We start from the raw sequence: 23,778 nt of genomic DNA, 5'->3' as shown, positions 1-23,778 counted from the left end.
AGCACAAAAGCAATTTTCATATGATTTGACATTTCAATTTTGAAAATAATTATTTTGTTAATAAACACAAAAAACAATATCAATAAATAACCAATTAATATTTGAAAAATAATATAAATTTCATAACAAATTCATATTAAATGTATACATATATATAATATATATTACTATATATTCCAATATTTACAATGCAGGTTATGTATTTTTTAGTGTAGATTTATAAGTTTCTTGAATATGATTTTGATTATTGAGTCATGAATCTTTGTTAGAAAATAAACCATTAACTTCCTAGGTAATTAAGCATCAACTTTAGACTTGGAGATACGAGAACATAAATTTAACTTAGTAGAAAATATGGTACATAAAGTTTTAAAAGGTATAAACAAGAATTGGCTCAGTTGGTTAAAGAAGGGATAATTATTGATAATTATGCACTTGGTCACAGGTTCGAATCCTATGAGAGGAGAATTTATAATTATGCCTCCCGAATCATAGCATATCGCTTAAGTGCGATTTACCTTGATTCACATGATTTGCAGGTGTGCGCATCCGAAGAGTAGCTGTTGCGGGTTCAATCTGAAAAAAATAACATTGTAATATTCAAATAGATCCAACCGAAAGCATAGATATCTTTAAATTATCTAGTCTAAGAAATTAAATATATTCTTTTAATTTATTTCAGTGTAGAGTTGGTCATGAATAATTGGATGAAAATATGATTAGTTAAATTCATGTACAGTTATTTGATAATTTTTATCAACTTATTTTTGAATTTTAATTCGTGTGGTTGATATTTCCAAGTCTTGTTTTAGTATATATATATATATCTTATTTTAAGTTTAATATTCTTTTATAATTAAACTCACAAAATATTGGTGTAGTGGTTGAGCCCATCACTGCGCCATAGATTGGATTCCGCAACACTTTACAGTGGGGTTGCAAAGAAAAGTGTAATAGTAGCCTTCAAAACCAATGTCTACCGCAACCCCTCTTTTTTGATGTTGCGGTAGAGTCAAAATGTGTTACCAAAATGACATATATAATTAAAGATGAATTTTCTGAATTTAACTAATTAGTAATTTTTAACATAGAAATGAAATAGTAATTGAAATTTATATTTTATTTATTTTTACAAGTTAATAATATTAGTATATGAATTATTTTTAATTAAAATCACTAAATCAATCGAGTATAGAACATAACATCTTGTAATAGTTTTAAAATTTTATAAGTAAATTAAAGTAATCAATTAATTATAATAAATGGGATGTGTTTAATTTAATAAAATTTATAAAATAAATATATAAATATATTGGCAATGATCAAGCTGCTAAATAGTTGGGTTGGGCCATTAAACTTTGACCCGCTAAGTTTTTCAGCATGCGGGAAGTGAAAATTTCACATAAAAAAACAAGCACTACTAGAAAAAGTAGAATAGACATCACCTCTTACACATCGGTTGCTCTGGGCACCGATGTAAAAAGTATTTTTTATATCAGTTTTAATAAACCGATGTCTTTGTATAAGATAAACATCAATTTTTTATCCCAACCAATGTTGTAAGTCTGTTTTAAAAAATTGATCGAGCGCGCCTCCTCTATTTTCCCCCTTAGCCAAATATTTCACCCCCTCTTAAAAGTTCCCCCTAATTTTTTTTCTTAGCAAAATTTCAAGTCCTGATTTCCCCCTCTTCAAAAATAAAATCAAAATTAAATTAACATTCAAAATTAAACCCATCTAACATATAACATTAAACCAAAAAAAAACAAAAACTCATCTCTCTCTATACTCGACCGAAGAACTGCTCTCATCTCTCTCTCTCAGCTCACGCATCTCTCTCTCTCAACCTCGCCCTCTCTCTCTCAATCTCTCTCTCTCTCTCTCTTCCTCTCTCTCCTCTTCTCTCTCGTTAAAGTTTGAAAAAATTGCCGGAGGTTGTTCAAGTCGGAGTTTGAACCTCAAGTCGGCGTTTAAAGCTCAAGTTTGAGTTTAAAGCCAAGTCGGAGTTCAAATCTTAAATTGGGTAAGCTTTAAAACATTATTTTAGAATTTGGAGGTTTAATTTGAAATCGTAATTTTTTAATTAGTTGAGTAATTATTTGAAGTTAACTGTTTGTTTGCGATTTTCGATTGAGGTGAGTTAAGTTTGTATTGTAGTGATTGAGTATTAACTTGGATTTAAGATAATGTAATTGGAATGCAGGGCACTATCATGAGTTGGATGAAGAATACCCAATTCAATTTGTTGGGCACTCAACTGGAACTACTGTGGCAGGTTATTTCCCCACTGAAGACGGAGTCAAACAACAGTGAGTGAGTGAGATAAGGAAAGAACCTACCAGCAAAGCTATTCTCTCAGGATCAAAGTGCCAGCTGGGTTATTCAAATATGATAGCGGAAAGTAGCATTTTCAAATCTTTTAATGGGCCGTCTACTCAAGAGTTGATTGGGCTTAATATGGATGAGCGAAAAAGTCGGCGTGAGACTGACTCAAATGAACTTATGAAAGTAGAAGGTGGCCATGGCACCTTTGTCTCCGAACCTACACTTTCTCTTAGCGATCTTGTAGCTTCTTCACCTAAATTTTTGGCTAAGCTTGCGGAGTAAGCTAGCCAGTCCAAATGAATGTCTTAAGCTGGAACTGTCAAGGGTTGGGGAACCCTCATAAAGTTCGTGTCCTTGGTGATTTGATAAAATCACATAAACCCGATGTTCTCTTTCTTTCTGAAACTATTTCAAGAGCAGGTAAAATAGAGTATCTCCGTATTAAATTTGGTTTTTCTCAGTGTTTTGCAGTAGATTGTATCGGTCATAGTGGTGATCTTGGTGTTTTTTGGCGTAACAACGGAGCTTGTGAAACAACTGGGTATTCCCATAATCATGTTGATATTAATTTCAAGCATAATAATGTTGTTGTTTGGCAACTTTCTTGTTTCTACGGGTTCCATGAAAAAACTAGGAGACATAACTCGTGGAACCTTATTCGTACTCTAGCTAGCATGTCTGATCTTCCGTGGTGTATTGTGGCAGATTTCAACTATCTCTAGTATGATTCAGACAAATGGGGCTGCATGCATCATCTTAGAAGTTTAATGGAGGGCTTTAGGAAAGATATTGATGATAGTTTGCTTGCTGAGCTCGAGCTTCATGGAGGCAAATTCACGTGGGAACGAAGTCGAGGCAAACCAGGGTGGGTGAAGGTAAGACTTGATAGGTGTTTTGCTACTCAGGCTTGGTAGAATCTTTTTCCTCTTTGTAAGCTTTCTGTAAATCATGCTTCAGTTTCGGATCATGATCCGTTATTCTTAGACCTCGTTAATACCTCTTTTTCGAGGAAGATCTTTCGCTTCAGGTTTGAGAACACTTGGCTGTGAGAGCCCAATTTTCGAAAAGATGTTTCAGACTTTTGGATGGATATGCTTGCTATTAACATTTTACCAAAGCTTATCTCAGTGTCTGGCTTCATGGCTCGATGGGGTAGGAATTTCTTCCATAAATTCCGAGATAAAGTGAAAAATTAGAAAGTTATAGTAGCTAATCTCTCAGATCGTACTGATATGTCAGGGGTGGAGCAGTATTTTATCGAGACGGAAAAGCTTAACACGTTGTTGCTTCATGAGAAAATTATTGGAAACAATGAGCAAATAACTTTTGGCTAGCTGAGGGCGACGTAAATACAAAGTTTTTTTATGCCACTGCTTTAGCAAGAAAGAAGATATATCAGATTGCATTCCTGGAGAACGATCAGGGTGAGCATATTCATAATCATGAGGACATGTGCCAGATGGTTAAGGACTACTTTATAGAAGTGTTTACAACTAATCGTGGTCACAGTGATACTCCCAATCTGACATCTGTTAGGTGTGTCACAACGTCTAAAAATGAAGATCTTGTTGCTGAGTTAACATTTGACGAGTTCACAGCTGCAGTTAAACAGATGCACCCAGACAAGGCATCTGGACCTGATGGGTTGAATCCAGCCTTTTTCTAACAATTTTGGTCTATTTTAGGCTATGAAGTTTTTCTCTGCTGCAAGGAATGGTTATCCAATTGCTCGTTTCCTGCAAACCTCAACGACACGAATGTGGTTACACCAATTGAAAGAGCCCTAACCTTTGCAACAAAATTTCCTGATAAAATCACAGATAAAACCCAACTCCAAAGATTTTTAGGAAGTCTCAACTATGTCCTAGACTTCTATCCAAACATCAATAGGATAGCCAAGCCCTTACATGATCACCTTAAAACTAACCCCGTCCCTTGGTCATCCGAATATACCAAAATTGTTCGACAAATTAAAGCTCAGGTTCTAGAAATCCCTTGTCTACACCTTGCTGATCCAAATGCTTCGAAAGTAGTTGAAACAGATGCTTCTGAGTTAGGATACAGTGGTATACTAAAATAAGTAGTCAATGGTAAAGAATAAATAGTCCAATTTACATCTACACATTGGAATGATTCTCAAAGAAATTATTCTATTATAAAAAGGGAAATACATTCAATTGTTTTATGTATTACAAAATTTCAGAGTGATTTATTAAATCAAAAATTTCTCTGTTGCCTACTGTTTCTCTGTTCTTAGTTCTTAACTTTTGTAGCTAAGCCTTTGCCGAGTCGTTTTGCCTAGTTTATCAGTTATAAGTCCATAGGAGGCAGTAAACTCATTTTCTCTAGGATTGTAAGCAAAAGCTTAGCCTACGTCTTTTTTGAACCTAGAACATGGATTTTGTATTCTGTACGTCAGACTCAAGAAATATTACACATAGTGAGGAAACTAATGTCGAAAACCTCCAAAAAGCAATAGAGCGTTGGGACATCCCAAAAATCCCAAAAAGCCAAGTTTATGATACAAAATGGTATAGTTCAAGTTTTTCCATCAAAACCGAAGAAAGGGACATACACCTATCAAAATCATTCGAAACAATTCACCTTCTCACCAAAAGTTCCCTACAAAAACTAGCAAAATCATATAATTACATCTATATAGGTCTAGTCCAAGTAGGAATTAAGCCCTTAACCAAAGAAGGATTAGACACCTCAGTATTAGCCATTTTAAAAGATGCTAGATTCCTTGAGTTCAATGACTCTTTGTTAAGTTCCATAGAATCAAGTCTATGTAACGTACCCATCTATTTTAGTTGCTATCCAAATTTATCCATTTCTCTTAAAGACAGGAATGTTATATATAGCATGACACTCCAAGTTAAAACTCACAACTATAAAATGTTAGAAGGATCAATTCCGGTTGCTTTAATCTTTCGAATTCATTATAAAGCAATAATGTCCATTTGTGATGATGGGCATAAAAATGCTTTCGTCAAAGGAGAAACCATCCTTCTTCAAACTGATCTTTCAAGATCTAACACAATCATTCCTCGATCCATAAAATGGCATGACATTTCCCTTCCCACTGAATGGGTTTTAGAAGGAGTAGCTCGCCCTAGATTATCGGAAAGATTAGAACCAAACATACAAATACACCAAGTTTACCAAGATGACAATGGAAGAGTCACCCTTGTATTTGATCGATCATCCCGAGCCCCTTTTATTAGTTCTCGATATTCTGATGCTTCCTCAAGAACCTTAAATTTAGGAAGGATTTCTCAAATCCCTTCTATCATTAACACTTCCTCAAGACCAAGATACTCTACATCAGATATACCCAATACCTCTATGGGTGGTGTAGATTATTCTTCCAATATAACTCACCCTTTCTATAAACAAAGTCAATTACTTCCAAACCAAAACAGGGTTTCCCTTTCATCACCAACATCCCCAACCTTCTCTGCTATAACTGAGAATATGAGAATGCCAAGTGAGCTAAATGTGATTGAAATAGAATTTCAAATCAATAAAACTTTTCTTCGTGAAGAGTTCTACTCTCCCTAAAATACTGAAAAAAGAAATTGGTTTTTTACCAACTTCAAAGAACAAAAGACACAACTTCAAGAAATTTATTATGAATTTCTCAACCAAAACAAAATCCAAATGTTATTCTTTGATTGGTTGGAAATTTACTCCTCTAACCAAAACTTATTCTTCCCATTCACAAATTACCTAAACCCCATCACTCGAAGCATGAGCCAAAAACGAAAATAATGGGAAACAAGTAGCGGAACTATAGAATCACACCACCCACCTTTTAGAAATGTCACACTAACAATACATAGTGAAAAAATCAAGGCACACCCCATCAAGAGACCAGATGATGACACACTAAAAAATACTAGGAATACAATCCTTGCTGTTAATTACACAAACACCCACCTAAATAGCATAGGAAGTCAACTAAACCGAATAGAAGACCGAATTCAAAAAACAATAGATTTCTCCAAAAGTATTAATAACCAAGAACCCATCTTTAATCCATACCAAGTTTCTAGACAAAGCCAACAACAAATTCAAACAAATAGACCAGAATTCGTTAAAGCCATCAAAGACCATCTTAGCAGACTTGAAGCCTCGTCTTCCACAACCCAAATAGCTGTTGACAGTGTTTCATCCAAACAAATGAATGTCATACGTCATGACTCAGATGAAGACGCTTTCATAAATGAAATACCCCAAGTTCATGACCTCCGACAAATGATTCCAAAATTCACAGCCCCAGACAATGGAGTTGAAAATTAACCTGAAATTTTAACCTAATCTAAATTCAATGCATCCTCTGTTTATGAATGGAATATAGACGGAATGTCTGAATATAACATTCTAAATCATTTACAACAATGACCATGGCAACCAATGCTTATACAACCCAAATAAGAACCCCTGACAAAGCTATAGCTAAATTACTCATAGCAGGGTTCTCTGGCCAATTAAAAGGTTGGTGGGACTATCACCTTACCCCTGAAAATCATCTTGAAATCTTAAATTCCATTAGGGAAGATGAAGAGGGAAAACCCATTTTAGATGAATAAGGAAACCCTATCCAAGGAGCAGTAGCACAACTCATTCTAGTCATAAACACCACTTCATTGGTGACCCTTCTCACCTGAGAGATAAGAATGCTGAGCTTTTACATAATCTCAAATGTAAAAAACTTAGTGATTTCCAGAGATATAAAACTACTTTCCTTACCAGAGTCATGCTTAGAGAAGACTCGAACCTTGCAAATTGGAAGGAAAAATTCTTAGCCGGACTTCCAACCTTTCTCGGTGAAAGGGTTAGAACTTCTTTAATAACTGAACACGGAAGCCCGATACCTTACAAAAACCTAAAATATGGACAACTCATAAGCCAAACACAATGAGAAGGCCTAAGGATTTATCAAGATTTAAACCTTCAAAGACATCTCAAATGGGAAATGAAAAGAACAAAGCAGGAATTAGGTACTTTCTGTCAAGAGTTTGACTATAATCCCAACAAAAGCTATTCAAAAACAAAATGTGATGGCGAATGCAAGCCATATCAAAGACCTTATCAGAAAAGGTCTTTCACAAAATCTAAACATTTCTACAAAAAATGAACAGAATCGTTCTATAATAAACCTTCCTTTAATAATAACAATAAACCTTCCTACCACAAAAAACCTTTCAACAAAAATAAATTTACTAAACCAGCCAATAAAGATATAACTTGTTATAAATGTGGAAAAAAAGGAAATATATCAAGATTCTGCAGACTTAATAGAAAAATACAAGAATTAAACATAGAAGAAAGCCTATCCAACAAAATCTCGGCTTTACTCCTTGAATCTTCCGACTCTGAGACATCTGAAATGTCTGGAAATGATGAACCTCTTCAAATAGAAGAAATTGCAACAAGCTCATCTTCCTCTCACAATTCCTCCTCTGAAGACATACGAATCAACGCCCTCACCAGAAATGAGGAACATTCTCTCGAAATTATAGAAAAGATAACTGATCCCCAAATAAGAAAAGAGCTCTTAGAAAAATTACTCCAACGACCAATTGAACCCAAACTACATATGACTTAACCACAATATTAAAAAAACAAAAACCCAACCAAATATCCGTTCCAACAATAGAAGACCTACACAAAGAAATCAAAGAAATCAAAGAAGAATTAAAAATCCTTAAAGAACAACAGAAGATAGATTTGAAGCATTAAATGTCCTTCTAATTCGTGAAGTAGAAGAGCAAAGTACTGAACAAAAATAACTAAGCAGTTTAAACAATACTCTTGAACAAGATGAAGATTTCTTATATGAATTAAGACAAGTTACCTACCAAAAATATCTCATTAAAGTCAAAGTTGTCCTCTCAGATGACTTTATCTTAGATACTATTGCATTATTCGATACAGGAGCAGATTTGAATTACATTAAAGAAGAAATAATACCAAAACAATTTCATCAACATACCAACTAAAAATTAACCACCGCTAATTACTCAAACCTCAATGTAGTTAGTAAGGTTGATGCCTCTATCAATAGTAAAACCTTCCAAATTAAGACATCTTTTCTCCTAGTTAAAGGAATACATCATCTTGTCATCTTAGGTACACCTTTCTTCAATTTAATAACCCCCTATACTGTCACCTACGAAGGTATTACTTTCAAAACCTATGACACCAAACTTACCTTCCCATTTCTTAAAAAACCCAAAACAAGGAACCTCAATACAATAAAGGCATATTTTATATATAATAACGAGATAAATGCCTTAATATAAGGCAAACATATACAATTATCCCATCTAAAACAAGACCTTTCCTCTCACAAGATTGAGAAGCAGTTACAAGACCGCTTTATCAAAGAAAAAATCTTAAAATTATTAAAACAAATAGAAGTGGAACTCTGTTCTGACTTACCAAATGCTTTTTGGCATAGAAAACAACATATGATTGATTTACCTTATGAAAAAGATTTTGATGAGAAGGAAATACCAACAAAAGCGAGACCTATCCAAATGAACTCTGACCTAGAACAACATTACTAGAAAAGAAATCACTGATCTCGAATCCAAAAGAATCATATCAAAATTCAGATCCCCGTGGTCCTGTGCAGCTTTCTATGTAAACAAAAATGCTGAAATTGAGAGCGGGACACCAAGGCTAGTTATCAATTATAAGCCTCTAAATAAAGCCTTAAGATGGGTACGATATCCTATACCTAATAAAAAAGACCTTTTACAAAAATTAAGATCTTCGGTAATATTCTCCAAATTTGATTTAAACTCAGGTTTTGGCAGATTCAAATCCACCCAAAAGATAGATATAAAACCGCTTTTACGGTCCCGTTCGGACAATATGAATAGAATGTGCTTCCATTTGGAATCAAAACTGCCCCTAGTAAATTCCAAAGGATTATAAATGACATATTCAATGACTATTCTATATTGATAATGTTCTAGTTTTTTCAGAATCTATTGAACAACATTTCAAACACCTTAAAACTTTTTGCCATGTATCTAGGAAAAATGGTTTAGTCATATCAAAATCCAAGATTTCCCTATTTCAAACTCGTGTAAGATTTCTTGCCCACTATATATCAAAAGGAACAGTTACACCAATTGAAAGAGCCCTAACCTTTGCAACAAAATTTCCCGATTAAATCACAGATAAAACCCAACTCCAAATATTTTTATGAAGTCTCAACTATGTCCTAGACTTCTATCCAAACATCAATAGGATAGACAAGCCCTTACATGATCGCCTTAAAACTAACCCCGTCCCTTGGTCATCCGAACATACCGAAATTGTTCGACAAATTAAAGCTCAGGTTCTAGAAATCCCTTGTCTACACCTTGCTGATCCAAATGCTTCTAAAGTAGTTGAAACAGATGCTTCTGAGTTAGGATACGGCGGTATACTAAAACAAGTAGTCAATGGTAAAGAATAAATAGTCCAGTTTACATCTGCACATTGGAATGATTGTCAAAGAAATTATTCTACTATAAAAAAAGAAATACTTTCAATTGTTTTATGTATTAGAAAATTTCAAAGTGATTTATTAAATTAAAAATTTCTCCTTAGAGTCTATTGTAAATCTGCAAAAGAGGTTTTACAAAAAGATGTCCAAAATATTGCATCAAAACAAATTTTCGCCAGATGGAAACATTAGTAAGAATTTTTGATTTTGATATTGAACACATTATGGGAGATATGAACTGTGTCCCTGATTTTCTGACCCGTGAGTTTCTACAAAATAGATAGTCTCATGCCTCGAAAAGGCTGAGGTGGGGGAAAAACCCCAGCCTTTCCCAGACAACTCCCGGTCACTCAACAAAGCAAAGCGAGTACTTCTTTAGTAAAACCGATCACATCCTGGATCGATAAGGTAATTGCAGATGAATAAGACAATAAATTATTTTTATCCCTTCAAACCATCAAAGCCCATGGCCTCAACATCCAAAATCCCTCAACAGCCTCCCAAAGCTCTTCAGAAAAATCAATTAAAGTTACCCAACAAAACACTTCTTCCAGTCAACCTACAAATACTCCCTTTCAAACTACACAAATAGTCAGTTTTCAAAACCCAACCCTCTTAGCTCCTAAGAGACCTATTAAAATTAGAAATTGATACCCCAAAAATGCAAAACCAGGAGGTAGTGGTCAGCCAGTTAAACTTTTTAAAATCCAATTCTGATTACTATACCAAAAGAAACCATCAAAAAATAGTATCAGTCGAAAGGGGATTTAATAATGACGATGCCTCCCTAGCAATTTCAAATGTTTTCCCTAAAGGATGGATGTTAAAACCCTGGGATCTATAAAAAAATAATGACTATTATCAAGCCATTCTCTTGTCTAGTGAATCGGTCACGTTCAAACATTTTTACAACGCCCTGGATGGAGAACACTCAACGCCTTCATACATAACATGTCAAATATAAAAGGTCATCGACCCAAGTCAATGGGGCCAAGAACTCCACCGTCCAAAATTTTTTCCTTCAAACTTCAAAAGACAATTAAACCACTGCTCCTCATATTCCTACGGGGATTACCAGCAAGCATGGCATAATTCATTCTTTATTCAAAATCAGAAGAATAGTCATTCCTGGTTGTTCTATTTCAACACCAAAATCCAAGTTCAGGAACTCCCTATTTGGTTCCTTCAATGGTGGGATTTCTTCGGAGCAATTGAAGAAATTCTTACTCCAAATGCATCTGAATGTCTAAAACTGTGCAAAACACACTTGAAACCCACAGAATACGAAAGATGTTTTCCTCCTCTTTTAATGTTATATTCAAATTTCTTTCTTCCACGGGTCTGTTCTTGGGAGTTTAAAATTCATTTCAACCAGATACAGTCCTGTATTATTCGGTCCTTTAAAGTCAAATGGTGGAGCAATTTCAAAGAAGACCAAAAGATTTCCAAAGAGATCATTCAAAAATGGTTATCAAGTCAAAATTTTATTACCAACAAAGAAGTTGCCACTTTCTTTGCCCAAAAATCAAATGCCCTAGCATTATTAGCCCAAGAAAAAACAAGAATCCAATACAACGAATCCTTACTTCAACTCACAAATTCAATTTATGATTCCGACGACAGCAGTCCGGTTCATTTAGGAGATAACAACGAAGATGACTACCACGGGATATTTTCCCTTGTAGTTACGATTGATTGAAAAATCAAAAAAAAAGAAAAAGAAAAAAAGAAAAAAGAAAAAAGAAAAAAGAAAAAGAAAAGAAAAGAAAAGAAAAAAGTCCAAAATACCCCCAAAAAATTTCATGCAAATTTAAATCATTTCATAATATTTAGTTTTCCTTTATTTCATTATTGTAATCAGTTTGTAAAGATACTTTTTACTCCAAATTATTAGGGTTAAACGGTAAAAAGTACTTAAAAAAGATATTGTACAACATTTAAATTTTGTATATAGTTTTAATTATATCAATATTTCGTAGAGGACACAAAAGAAGACAAAGAAGACACTTCCCACTGAGACTAACTCAACATTATTCAAAAGAAGACAAAGAAGACACAAAAGAAGATTCCCACTGAGACCAACTCAGCAATATTCTATAAACAAAGCAACTTTTGGTGGAAGAAGAATCATACTCAAAATCTTGTGAAGAAAGCAGCCTCCCACTCAGGAAAGCAGCCCCTCCACTAAGAAAAAGAGGACCTCCCACACAAGTCAAGTTGTCCACTCAGGAAAACAGAAATCCACTACAAGAAAAAGAATGATGCTATTTCAAGAAATTAGACTCCTCATCCTTCTATAAATAAGAGGAAGAAGAGAGTAATGGACACACTTGAAATTAGAGAGCAGATTATATACACATCTTGTACCAGTGATAGCAGTTCATATTTCCGAAGTTTATTCTCAAGTTTTCTCAAATTGTAAACAAAGACTAGCAGATTACTTTCAGTTATATAATCAAAAGCGTTTCCAAGTAATTTCAAATCCTATTCTTGTTCATATCATGTTTTAATATTTTGTGTTAATTCTTATGTTTTGCCATGACTTAGTTATATATAATATGCATACCATGTCTTAGTCTTTACTATATTGCTCTCCCTACTGTTTATATCCATATTTGTTGTTCTAACGTCCTTTTGGTATATATATATATATATATATATATATATATATATATATATAATCAAAGACATCACTAAAGACATCAGTAAAAATTTAAATATTTTTTTAAAAATATGTTTAATACATTATTTATAAACTAATAAATGATATAAGTAGAGGGGTATAACAACATATATTTAATCAAATTCCGTGTTATAGAACACCTATAACCGTTACTTATTGGTATCAATGTTAAACTTTATTTTTTACAAAGGTTTCAAATAAATAATCGATGTTGAGCTAACAATTGACATAACAATGTTATACAACCGATGTTAAATATACAAACAAATATTGGTTATTGATCAATAATCGATGTTAATTATTCTTAATAGCTTATGTGCTATATGTTTAAATAGGCATAATCAGTCTAATATAGAAATATTTAACATGACATTACTCAGTTATACTATAAAAATATGATTATAAGACATCAGAAATGTCCCCAAAACATTGTGCAATATTGCTTTAGACATGGGGTGAACACCGATGTGTAAGTAAAATTACCTCTAACATTAGTCATTAAGATGTCAGTCCTTTTTTACACAGACATCGGTTTTTACCCCATATCTAAGGTCATTTTTAGTAGAGTTCATTATCACTATCTACTACTTGTTCTTTTACAACAATTTTTAAGCTAAAAGAAGGAAAAAGCTACTAATCTTTGATCTTAGAGAGCGTGTGTATGTTATTAAGAGAGAGAACCCATTTTAAGTGACTAACTAACTAACTAACTAACTAACTAAGGGGTTGTTTGGTTCGCCAAATTCTGGAATCAGGTATGGGTTTTGGCCATTTCAACCCCATACCTAGTGTTTGGTTCAAAAAAAATTGAATTTGATACTTATTCCTTAAACGCCCAAGGTATGGGTTTTACATACCTAAGTAGGGAAGTGGGTACGAGGGAGTGGTATGAGTATCAACTTTAGTTCTATTATTTTAAATTTTATTTTAGCAATTAAATGTAAATTTTTAATACTAAAATAAATCGATGAATAAAAAATATATTAAAATAATAATGAAATTATTATTTATAATTTAATTAAAATTAACGGCTTAAAATTTTAAAATTAAAAATATTAATTCAAATACTCAACTAAACACATGATATCAGATATGGTACCTGATTTCCATACCACTCTAATCCGATTCCTAATTTCAACCTGATACCACATCTCGAACCAAACGACACCTAACTATCTTTCAGCTCTCTTCGCTGGTCACGGGTTATCTTCTGGTATTACTAATAATAGTAATAGTCAAAACAAAAGTTTCATCATTCCAAATTGATTTATATAAATATTTAGGGTGTGTCGAGATACGATTTATGTAGGAGGACAAATATATGAGCTGTTATGAGCTCGATGATTCACTACAAGAAAAAAGTCCATAGACATCGCTTTTTGACCGATGTCTATGCTGTTTCACAACCGATGTTGATGTCGGTGATGTCTATTCTAGACATCGGTGGATAACCGATGTCTATACTCGATTAGACATCAATTTTAGTTAAAAAAACAGATGTCTATGTGTTGATTATTTACATAAAATGCTATAAATAAATTATTTAATAACTAAATTACACTAATTAAACATGTTAAACACATCATGAGCTATGTTTTTTGTCACAAAAACATCAATTTTAGTGAAAATTACTGATGTGTATGTGATGATTTTTTCAAAAAATGCTATAATAAAATTATTTAATAACTAAAGTACACCTTTTAAAACATATTAAATATATATTGAGCTATATTTTTTGTCATAAAACATCGATAAATTTGACAGAGGTGATGTAAAATGGCATATTAAACATCTGTTTCATTAATGAAAGGTGATGTCTAATTTAGCGTATAGACATCAGTTTTTTCTAGAATGAAGTGATGTCTATGTATCATTTAGACATGAACATGTTAGTCTTTCACATCAGTTATTTGTCTGAAACTGATGTACATTGCGTTTTTTGTCATCAGTTTTGTTTGGTTAAAAATGATGTTTATAATGTCACTTAATATCAGTTTTATTTTAAACAAAGTGATTTCTATGTTTCATTTAGACTTGAACCTGGATTTCTTTGACATGAGTTTTTTACCTTAAAGTGATGTACATTATCTTTTTTGACATCAGCTTTTCTTAATTGAAAGTGATGTGTAAGAAATTTATAGACCAAATTGTGTAAAGTTTTGCATCACTAATTTTCTAAAAAAGCGATGTACTCGTTACTAATAGACATTTGTTATAAATAAAATCGATGTCCTTTACTACATAACCAAAACTAAAACATTGGAATAAAAAGCATCCATACAAATCCAACCAGTCAATCATTCATATATTTAACCATTCAATCATCCGAAAACCACCAACACCAACCCCATCATCTGCATCAATCATCCAAAAATCACCAAAACCAACCCCATCATCTGCATCAATCATTGAAAAACTACAGAATCTACATTACCAAATATACAACCCCCAGCATTTGCAAACCTATACACCAACCCAGCATTCATACACTTATATTCTTACTATACAAAATCGTCTAAATTACCAAATGTATGACTACGCAAAAGAAAAGACCTTGAGTACAAGAATTGATCAGATATGCTCTTGGATGAACTGCAGGGCCTCAATGCGAACTTCATCTAGCTGTTCAATGTTGTAACACGATCGAGTATTGGCCAACCACTACAAATTCCAAACAAACAAAATTCAGTACATGAATGAAAAGTAACCATATCGAAAAAGAACCATATCTCAATATATAGCAAACTGGAAGCGTCAAAGTAATACCTTTTTAGCAAAATTCAACTTGTCATCATCGATAATTTCTTTCATGTATCGCTTTATTACATACGCACATTCAATCCCACTGGGTTGTTTGGGAGATCCCTATTTCATTAATTAAAAGACAAATCAGGCATGTCAAATAAATCATATATATTAAGCACAAATATTAGGTACTCGATCTATGTACTTACACTAAGAAACTTTGCCTTGGCCATCTTGTTGCCGCTGCCGGTTTCAGAGTTGTAACTTTTCAAAGCCCTGCATAAAAAACATAAAATCTCATACAATGTACAGAAATGAACATGCAATTATACCAAACTGTTACATTAATACAAATTTACATTGATAACGCCTTTTCTAGTTCTGAAAATTGTGTCGGGTGAGGTAGTGGATTCATAATATATATTTCCCCTTCCCAGATTATGACCAAAATCCAATGCATACTATTTTCAAAAAAAACAAAGAAAGATAGGACACATCACATAGAAGTTTGTACTGTACTATCCATGTTATTAATTTTCAGTATTACAATAAGTACTTACTTCTGATTATGCGGAAGAAATAATAGGCGATCCCGGTTACCCTCTTTCAATCGGTTTAAAATGTATGCTTCAAAATCAGCATTCACGTGATATGTGGATCCGGGGTCAATAAAAGCAAATGTCTCCGCCAGTTCTGGTATTTCACTAATCTCAGAATGCAAGTGCCTATAGAAAGAGTGCTGATATTAAAATGCAAGTTCTGGAAAATTAAAAACATTAAAAAGAAATGATCATTAAAAAGAAAAAAGGTAACTTACGCCATGTAACTTGTAACTACTACTTGGCCCAACATTTCAAACTCCAATAAAGACACAACATTCTCATGCAACAAATAAATTGTTTTTTCATGTCCAAACACATTCGGCTCACATCGAACCTGGATACTGACCCCGGTAGTTTTCATCCAAGTTGTTGCATGTTTATACAACAGCTTAAAGCCCTTTCGCACTTTCTCACCTGGCTTTGCTTGAAAAAATTGTGCCTTCAAATCCTGCAACCCGTCATTCTTTTTTATTTTTTCAGCACTTGTTCGGGGCCTTTCTTTTTTCTGCACCTGATGATAATATAAAACCAAAATAAAATGTACATACCACTTAATTTTTAATATCTTGAAATGAACAATTTAATTTCAAAATTCAGACAATATTATACATATATATATTATTCATCATACCGCAACATTTGCGTAGCTAATTAATTCCTCAGGCCATGCCAAAAAAGATCCTAGAGCATCGCGGACAGTCATCATATCATCACCACGTGTCTCAGCTGGAAGCAAGGCATCTGGTTTTTATGAGGTCATCAACGGAGACACATTGATGTCCAATTGGTATATCAACTCCATGTACCAAATCAGTTAAATTATCCTCGCGAGGATATACCATACCAAATGCAACCTTATTCTCTAGTCTCTCGACAGATAGCTCACAAGATCGTTGGGCCTATAATATTTAAATAAACAAAATTAAAAAATTAAGGTAACAATGATTTACCTTAGTAAGATAAATCACAAGGTTGCTCACAAAATTAAAATAACTTACGTGACTTCCAGGAGGTGAAGGCCTAGTTGGGCCATCTGTAAAAACACAGTTATCATCTTCATATACCAACACAACTCCTCTTGTAGATGGTGGATTTGACCTCATTTCTTTATCCTTTTCTGGATAGAAACTTGCCTTTTCAAACGACATTGGAGAGTGAAAAGTACCTCCACTTTCGATCACTGACTTCAAGCGATCAATTTCTTCCTCGAGAGCTTGCATTTTTTTTTCAAGCAGTTCATCCCTTTGTCGATCACGGGCCATCAACTCTGCCTTTGTGATTTGAAGCTTTGGCTCTCTCGGCAAATTAAAGTATTGCTTTGGAGTGATGTACCCTCCAATAGCCCGAACCCTCCCAGAATGCTTACGACTCTCCAAAGCCGTTGTCAGAACATCTTCAGCACCAGAAAACTGAATCTCACCCTTATTCTTTTTTTCGAACAACGCATTCTGTTAACAAGAAAATAAATTAAAAAAAATAAATTAACCAAAATGGAGTTAACTAGTTTTCAGTAAAAGATAAATTATAATTATTTCGCATAATTGTAATCAGTGGCCATGTAATGTGTCCTAAATTGTAAAAAGTATGATTAAAGACCAATTAACTATACCTATTTAAATTACACAAGCTTGCTAAATCAAACATGAAAAAAACAATAAAAAACATTGACAGGGGTTCTATTTATACTGATTCGCCTACTTTACTGATTTATGTCGTCCTAATTTTACTGATTCGCCTACTTTAATGTAATTTAACCAAAATTAGAACTTATAATTTTATCGCATACAACAGCCAAATATTCATCGACCTCTTCGACCTCTTAACCGTTTTTCTGCTTACGAGCCTTTTGCCAAAAAATCGCTCTATCCGGTTCTTCTCCCGGATTAAACCTTACTTTTTTTATCTATTACAAATAAAATTAAATATAGTAATACAAATAACTCTAGGGCTAAAAAATGTAGGACTCTAATTTATTATGGACTGACCTATTTTAAATTAAATATAGTTATACAATTAAATGAACTTTTCTTACCTCATCTTCTTTTAAACCGATGTAGCCCTTTCTTGACAACCGGTGATGATATTTTCTCTTAGACACTCTTTCACTTTGTGTTTCATGAATTTCCTTAAAACATGTCACAAGATTACAAAAATTACAACAGACGATGCAAAAAAATCACCAAAATTATATATTACAAAATTAAAACATACCTTCCACTTAGAATCAGTCCTCTGTCTCATAAACCTTTTCCAGGTTGCCTTACTAACATAACTATAGCCTCTTGGCGGCTTACTCAGCTTCTTCTTTTCTCCAATAAATCGAAGCACATACTCTCTCGTCAAATCAGTCTTAAACTGTCGCCATTTAGAGTCTGCTGACTTTAGGACCATGTTTTCAATTTCTGGTTTAACTTTGAAGGTAGCCTAAAAAAACACAAGTTCACAAAATCATAACAGGAAAAACTTATATTCAAGATCTACATTTGATAATAATTTTTACAATTGATCTAGTACCTGAAGATCTAACCAAAGCTTTGATTTTAATTCAGGGTCTACTTTTGGCCACGTAGGAATGTCGATTGGAATCATAGTCCTGGCCAACATACCAATGTAAGACTGCAAACAGGCTCTAGTTTCCCCATTAGGAATCCCTTATTCATTGGCAGTGACTTTAACTTTCTTCCCGCGAGCTTTTTTGACAATCACTTTATACATTGCGCATACGCCTCGCTTACCCCCAGACTTCCTTGTAGCAGTATTAGTTGTAGTATCTGTCTGTTCTGAGTTAGTCGGTTGAGATTCTTATGTATGCCCTTCATTGTTCTCATCATTGTTCGGAACATCCTCCAGCCGCTTGGGGCTTTCATCACTAAGATTCTGTGATGCAGTCTTTTCTGATTGCTTTTGTATTTGCTTTTTTGGTGCCATTATTTCCTCTTCCTCTAATCTGAAAAATTAACTAATATTTAACAGATTAGAACAACTACACAGTTCATGGTATAATGTCTAACAGATATGCAGAAAGTTAGACAAAATTCTCATTTAATTGTCAAGAAAAATTACAGATAGACTTCTATAACTACATTGAAAAATTACAAGAAAACAGAGATCACAAGATACATTACAAATAACAAGAAAAATTACAAATAACAAGAAAAATTATAAATAAGGAGAATATATAGCTAGACTTCTATAACTTTTTGACCCATATACCCTCAACATTTTCTCTTTCATTACAAACACTTGCATCATCAATATTAGTAGGGTCACATGTAAGGATATTAGAACAAAATGGGGGAGGGTTCCGGGAGGTGTCTTCAGGAGCATCTTCATTGTAAACATCATGATAGTCTCGAGTTGTCGCCGAGAACACAACGGACCAATTAGCATCAACTGGATCCTCAATAAATCTCTTCCAAATATTTTTTATGCAACCATAAATTACTTACATCAGATTCGACTAAACTATACCAAATACAACTTTAACAATTATATGTATACTTTTAATGTTTTACTTATGTAACATATGGTTCCACTTCCAAATTATTATGAAGAACTGAAAGATGAGCCTCATCTTGTTCTTTTTCCGCAACTGACTTCATAGTCACACCACCGATTAGACCAGAAATTTTTTCTTCATCTTTCGGAAGACCGGCTGTTCTACTACTCCCGCTATAGAACTCACTGCAAAATTCTATTGACTCTTCTTTGAGGTAACCATCAGCTATAGAATCTTCTGGATATAATCGGTTTCTTACATAACTCTTCAATATTTTATTGAAGCGTTCAAATGGAGACATCCATCTATAAAAAACCGGTCCACATAATCGCAGTTCCCTTACTAGGTGGACCATAAGATGTATTATAACATCAAAAAATGACGGAGGGAATATCTTCTCTAACTCACACAGGGTCAATATCACATCTGCTTGTAATTTATTCAACTTCGACACATCTACAACTTTGTTGAACAGAGAGTTGAAGAAAAAACACAATCTTATGATACTAACCCTAACATTTTTCGGAAGCACTGAACGAATACAAACACGTAGTAGTTGTTGGAGAAGGATATGGCAGTCATGGGACTTTAAACCATACAACTTCATATTAATCATCGATACACAGTTTCTTATATTTGAAGCATGTCCGTATGGAAGTTTCATGCCATACAATGATGCCAATATTGTTTGTTTTTCTTTCCGGGAGAGAGTATAAGGGGCAGGAGGTAGGTATGTTCTTTTCTCACCTACTTCTGGAGCTAAATCAGGACGTATTCCCATGTCAACCAAATCAAGACGCGAGGTAAGGCTGTCTTTACTCTTGAATTTCATGTGCAGAAGTGTCCCAATTATATTATCACACACGTTCTTTTCGACGTGCATGACATCTAAACAAAGTCGAACATGGTGAAACTTCCAATACTCTTACTCAAAAAAAACTGATTGGTTTTTCCATGGAGACTCCACCTTTTTTGGCTTCCACCTTCCCAAAACTGAACCTAAGTTCCTCTCCGCTAAGTGGTTCAGGTGCACAACCAAATTCTTGTTCTCCATTAAAAGCTGTCCTTTGCCTCCTATACAGATGATAAAGATCTAAATACCGACGATGTCCTTGGTAGCTCATTTTTCTACTATGACTTAGATATTTAGCCATGGTCTGATCACCACATACTGGATAGGGCCTATAACCCTTATTAACGCACCCCGATAAATTTCCATATGTCGGGAAAAGTCATTTATTATCCACATCAAGATTGCCTTTAGAGTGAAAAAGGATTTGGTATGGGCATCGTACACGTTTGGTTCACCTTCCTCCCATAATTTTTTTAAATCGTCAATCAGTGGCTGGAGATATACGTCAATATCATTACCATGCTCTTGTGGGCCTGAAATTAATGTTGTTAACATCATAAACTTCCTCTTCATACATAACCATGGAGGAAGATTATATGTTACTAACATAACTGGCCAGCAGCTGTACCGATTATTTAATCCATTGTTGTGTGGATTTATACCATCGGCCGCTAATCCTAAACGTTTATTTCTTGCCTCGCTACCAAACTCAGGCTACCTACAATCTATATTTCTCTAAGAAGGAGAATCAGAGGCGTGACACATCTTTCCATCTTTGGATCGATTATTTGCATGCCAACTCATTAATTCAGCAGTAGATGAAGATTTAAACATTCTTTTAAATCTGGAGATTATCGGAAAATACCACATAACCTTAGCTGGCACATTTACCCTAACTTGACCATCTTTACCAACTTTCCAGCGAGAGAGATGGCATTTGGGACACTCAGAAGAAGACTCGAGAACTGGACCCCTGTATAATACGCAGTCATTTGGATAAATGTGGAATTTAATATACTCGAGGCCTAAATCAGTCAAGGTTTTCTTGGCTTCATACATATTAGATGGAAGCAGATTCTCTTTAGGAAGAATTAACCCAATTGATTGAAGCAAATCAGTAAAAGCTTTATCGGAAACTCGAAACCTAGCCTTCCAATTATGTAATTTTAAGACCGACTCTAGTTTAGTACACTCACTTCCCTCAAACAGAGGTTGTTCCGCATCGACAACAAACCTCTTAAAGTTATCTGACTCTTTATCGGAATCTTCCCTACTATAGGCTGCTTCACACACGTTAAATGTTTCTGAAATTGGTATGGGCTTCGAGGGAGGACAAGTACTACCAACAGATGACCTACTACTATTATTATGGTTTTCTTCTTGCCAAATCCAATCAGAATATCCAGAACTAAACCCTGATTCATAAAGATGACCTCTGATTATATTCATAGAAAACTTTTTGAATTTAGAGCAGTGTGCACAAGGACAAGGAATTTTCTTGGGGTTTTTAGCATTTTCCTCGGCAAATATCAAGAAGTTTTCAACACCAATTTCACACTGTAGAGAATCCCTATCGGCTTTTATCCAAGACTTATCCATTTAAAACCACCTGGTATGTCACTAAAAAATTCAGTATAAGGCTTATATTTATTTTATAAGTCTAATATTTATTTTAGAAGTCTAACTTGATTTTAAGTATGACAACCATACATAGGGCAGACTATAAACGACATATGAAAACTGAGAATTCATATTATACATAATGCATATTATACATTTTAATGTTATACATTTTATTATAATATGATATGAATCGATTTGTAATACATTACGTAATTCATATTATACATTTAATTATAGTACTAGTACTATATATTAACTAGTCATTCAATACTTAATGTATAATCACTATATAATTAACTATAATTAATCATAGTATAATAGTCAGATCACGGATGCAGATTATCAAATTATAAATGTACTATTTTCAACTAAACACTTGCATACACAATGACTAAATTAACCACACACTTGCATACAAAATTCAGAATACGACTATATTTAAATATAAATACTAATACCAAAATGAATTCTCCTGCACATAATTGCAAACAAAACAAAACTGAGATTTTATATAATACATAATGCATATTGTACACAACACATAGATCAACATCAGAAGCAACTACATAGCACATAAACAAAAAAACACTATCAAAACTAACAAAACAAATCAAATGTATAAGCGTACAAAACAGAGTTGGAAAAGAAAACTCACCGAAGATCGAAAAATCAAACAACACTAATGTCCTGCAAAAACAAATCACAACATTACAAAAAAATGAAAACCTAATTTATAAAAATAAAAAAAACAAACAAAAATATAAATGTACAACCAAAAACACCCAAATTACCTAAAGCTTTAAATCTTTTTCTCATATTAGGTCCTGTATACAACAAGAAGAAAAGTATTAGCAACAAGTTTAGATATTAAATTAATAAAAAAAATAAGGGTTTCGAATTAGGAAAAAACCCCAATTTACAAAATTAGGGCTTTGAATTCAAAAATCCCCAACTTTTAAAACTAGTCTTCAAGCAGAGAAAACCAGTTCGATTCAAGTAGATACAACACTTACCGAAGTAGAGAGGTTAACTGAAAGAGGCTTAACGGAGAGATTGAGAGCGGAGAGAGAGAGAGAGAGAGAGAGAGAGAGAGAGAGAGAGAGAGAGAGAGAGAGAGAGAGAGAGAGAGAGAGAGAGAGAGAGAGAGAGAGAGATAGAGAGGTTCCAGAGACAGGTTCGAGAGAGAGAGAGAGGTTCGAGAGAGAGAGAGAGAGGATCGAGAGATTGTGATGGTGAGATGATGGCTGGAGTTCAGAGAGATTGTGAGGGGAGAGAGGTTCGATCGATCGAGAGAGGTTCGATCGATCGAGAGAGGGGGGTTCGAGAGAGAGAGAGTTTCTGTTGTTAGTTTTTAGTTTTTTTTTAGTTTTTAGTTTTTTGTTTTGATTTTGTGTCTGAAGATTGATTTGGGAAGAACCAAAATTTGGTTAAGGGGGGAGAATTTTGGGATTGGGGGGGAATGTAGAACTAAAACTAAAAAAAAAATTCACTAAGGGGGGAAAGAAAAGGTGGGCGCGAAATTTATTTATTTTTGGTGAATTTTAGACATCGGTTTAATTATAACCGATGTCTACAAAGAACAAAGACATCACAAAAACACGGGGTGATGTCAATACTTTTTTTTAACATCAGTGGCAAAGTTAACCGATGTCTAATGTGTGATGTCTATTGACATTATTCTTGTAGTGGTTACAAAGTGTAACTCCTATTTTAAAAGTCACTAGATACGATTTTAGAATTTGGGGGAGGAACGGCAATTGAATGATAAGAGATAAACTTTAGAGATAGATTCTTGTCATTTAGCTATCATGACAAGAGAAGATAGAAAGAAATAAAGAATACTTTATATGAAAGTGTTATTTATTACATATAAATTCTTGTAGCATTAACCTTTTTATATATTACAATAAGTTAGGTAATTCATTCTAGTGGGTATTT

The 23,778-nt window shown here is 33.7% G+C and overlaps 1 protein-coding gene across 1 annotated transcript; it reads right to left on the bottom strand.

Moving 5' to 3' along the window:
* Positions 1 to 20,952: 20,952 nt before the first annotated feature.
* LOC141705573 (uncharacterized) lies at positions 20,953 to 21,816 on the bottom strand. The gene has a single exon (XM_074508474.1). It carries the CDS (start codon positions 21,814 to 21,816, stop codon positions 20,953 to 20,955), a length of 864 nt encoding a protein of 287 aa, XP_074364575.1.
* Positions 21,817 to 23,778: the final 1,962 nt, after the last annotated feature.

Source organism: Apium graveolens, unplaced genomic scaffold, assembly GCF_009905375.1.
Source record: "Apium graveolens cultivar Ventura unplaced genomic scaffold, ASM990537v1 ctg9051, whole genome shotgun sequence".
Classification (NCBI taxonomy): Eukaryota; Viridiplantae; Streptophyta; class Magnoliopsida; order Apiales; family Apiaceae; genus Apium; species Apium graveolens.
This window is presented reverse-complemented; position numbering and strand designations above follow the sequence as displayed.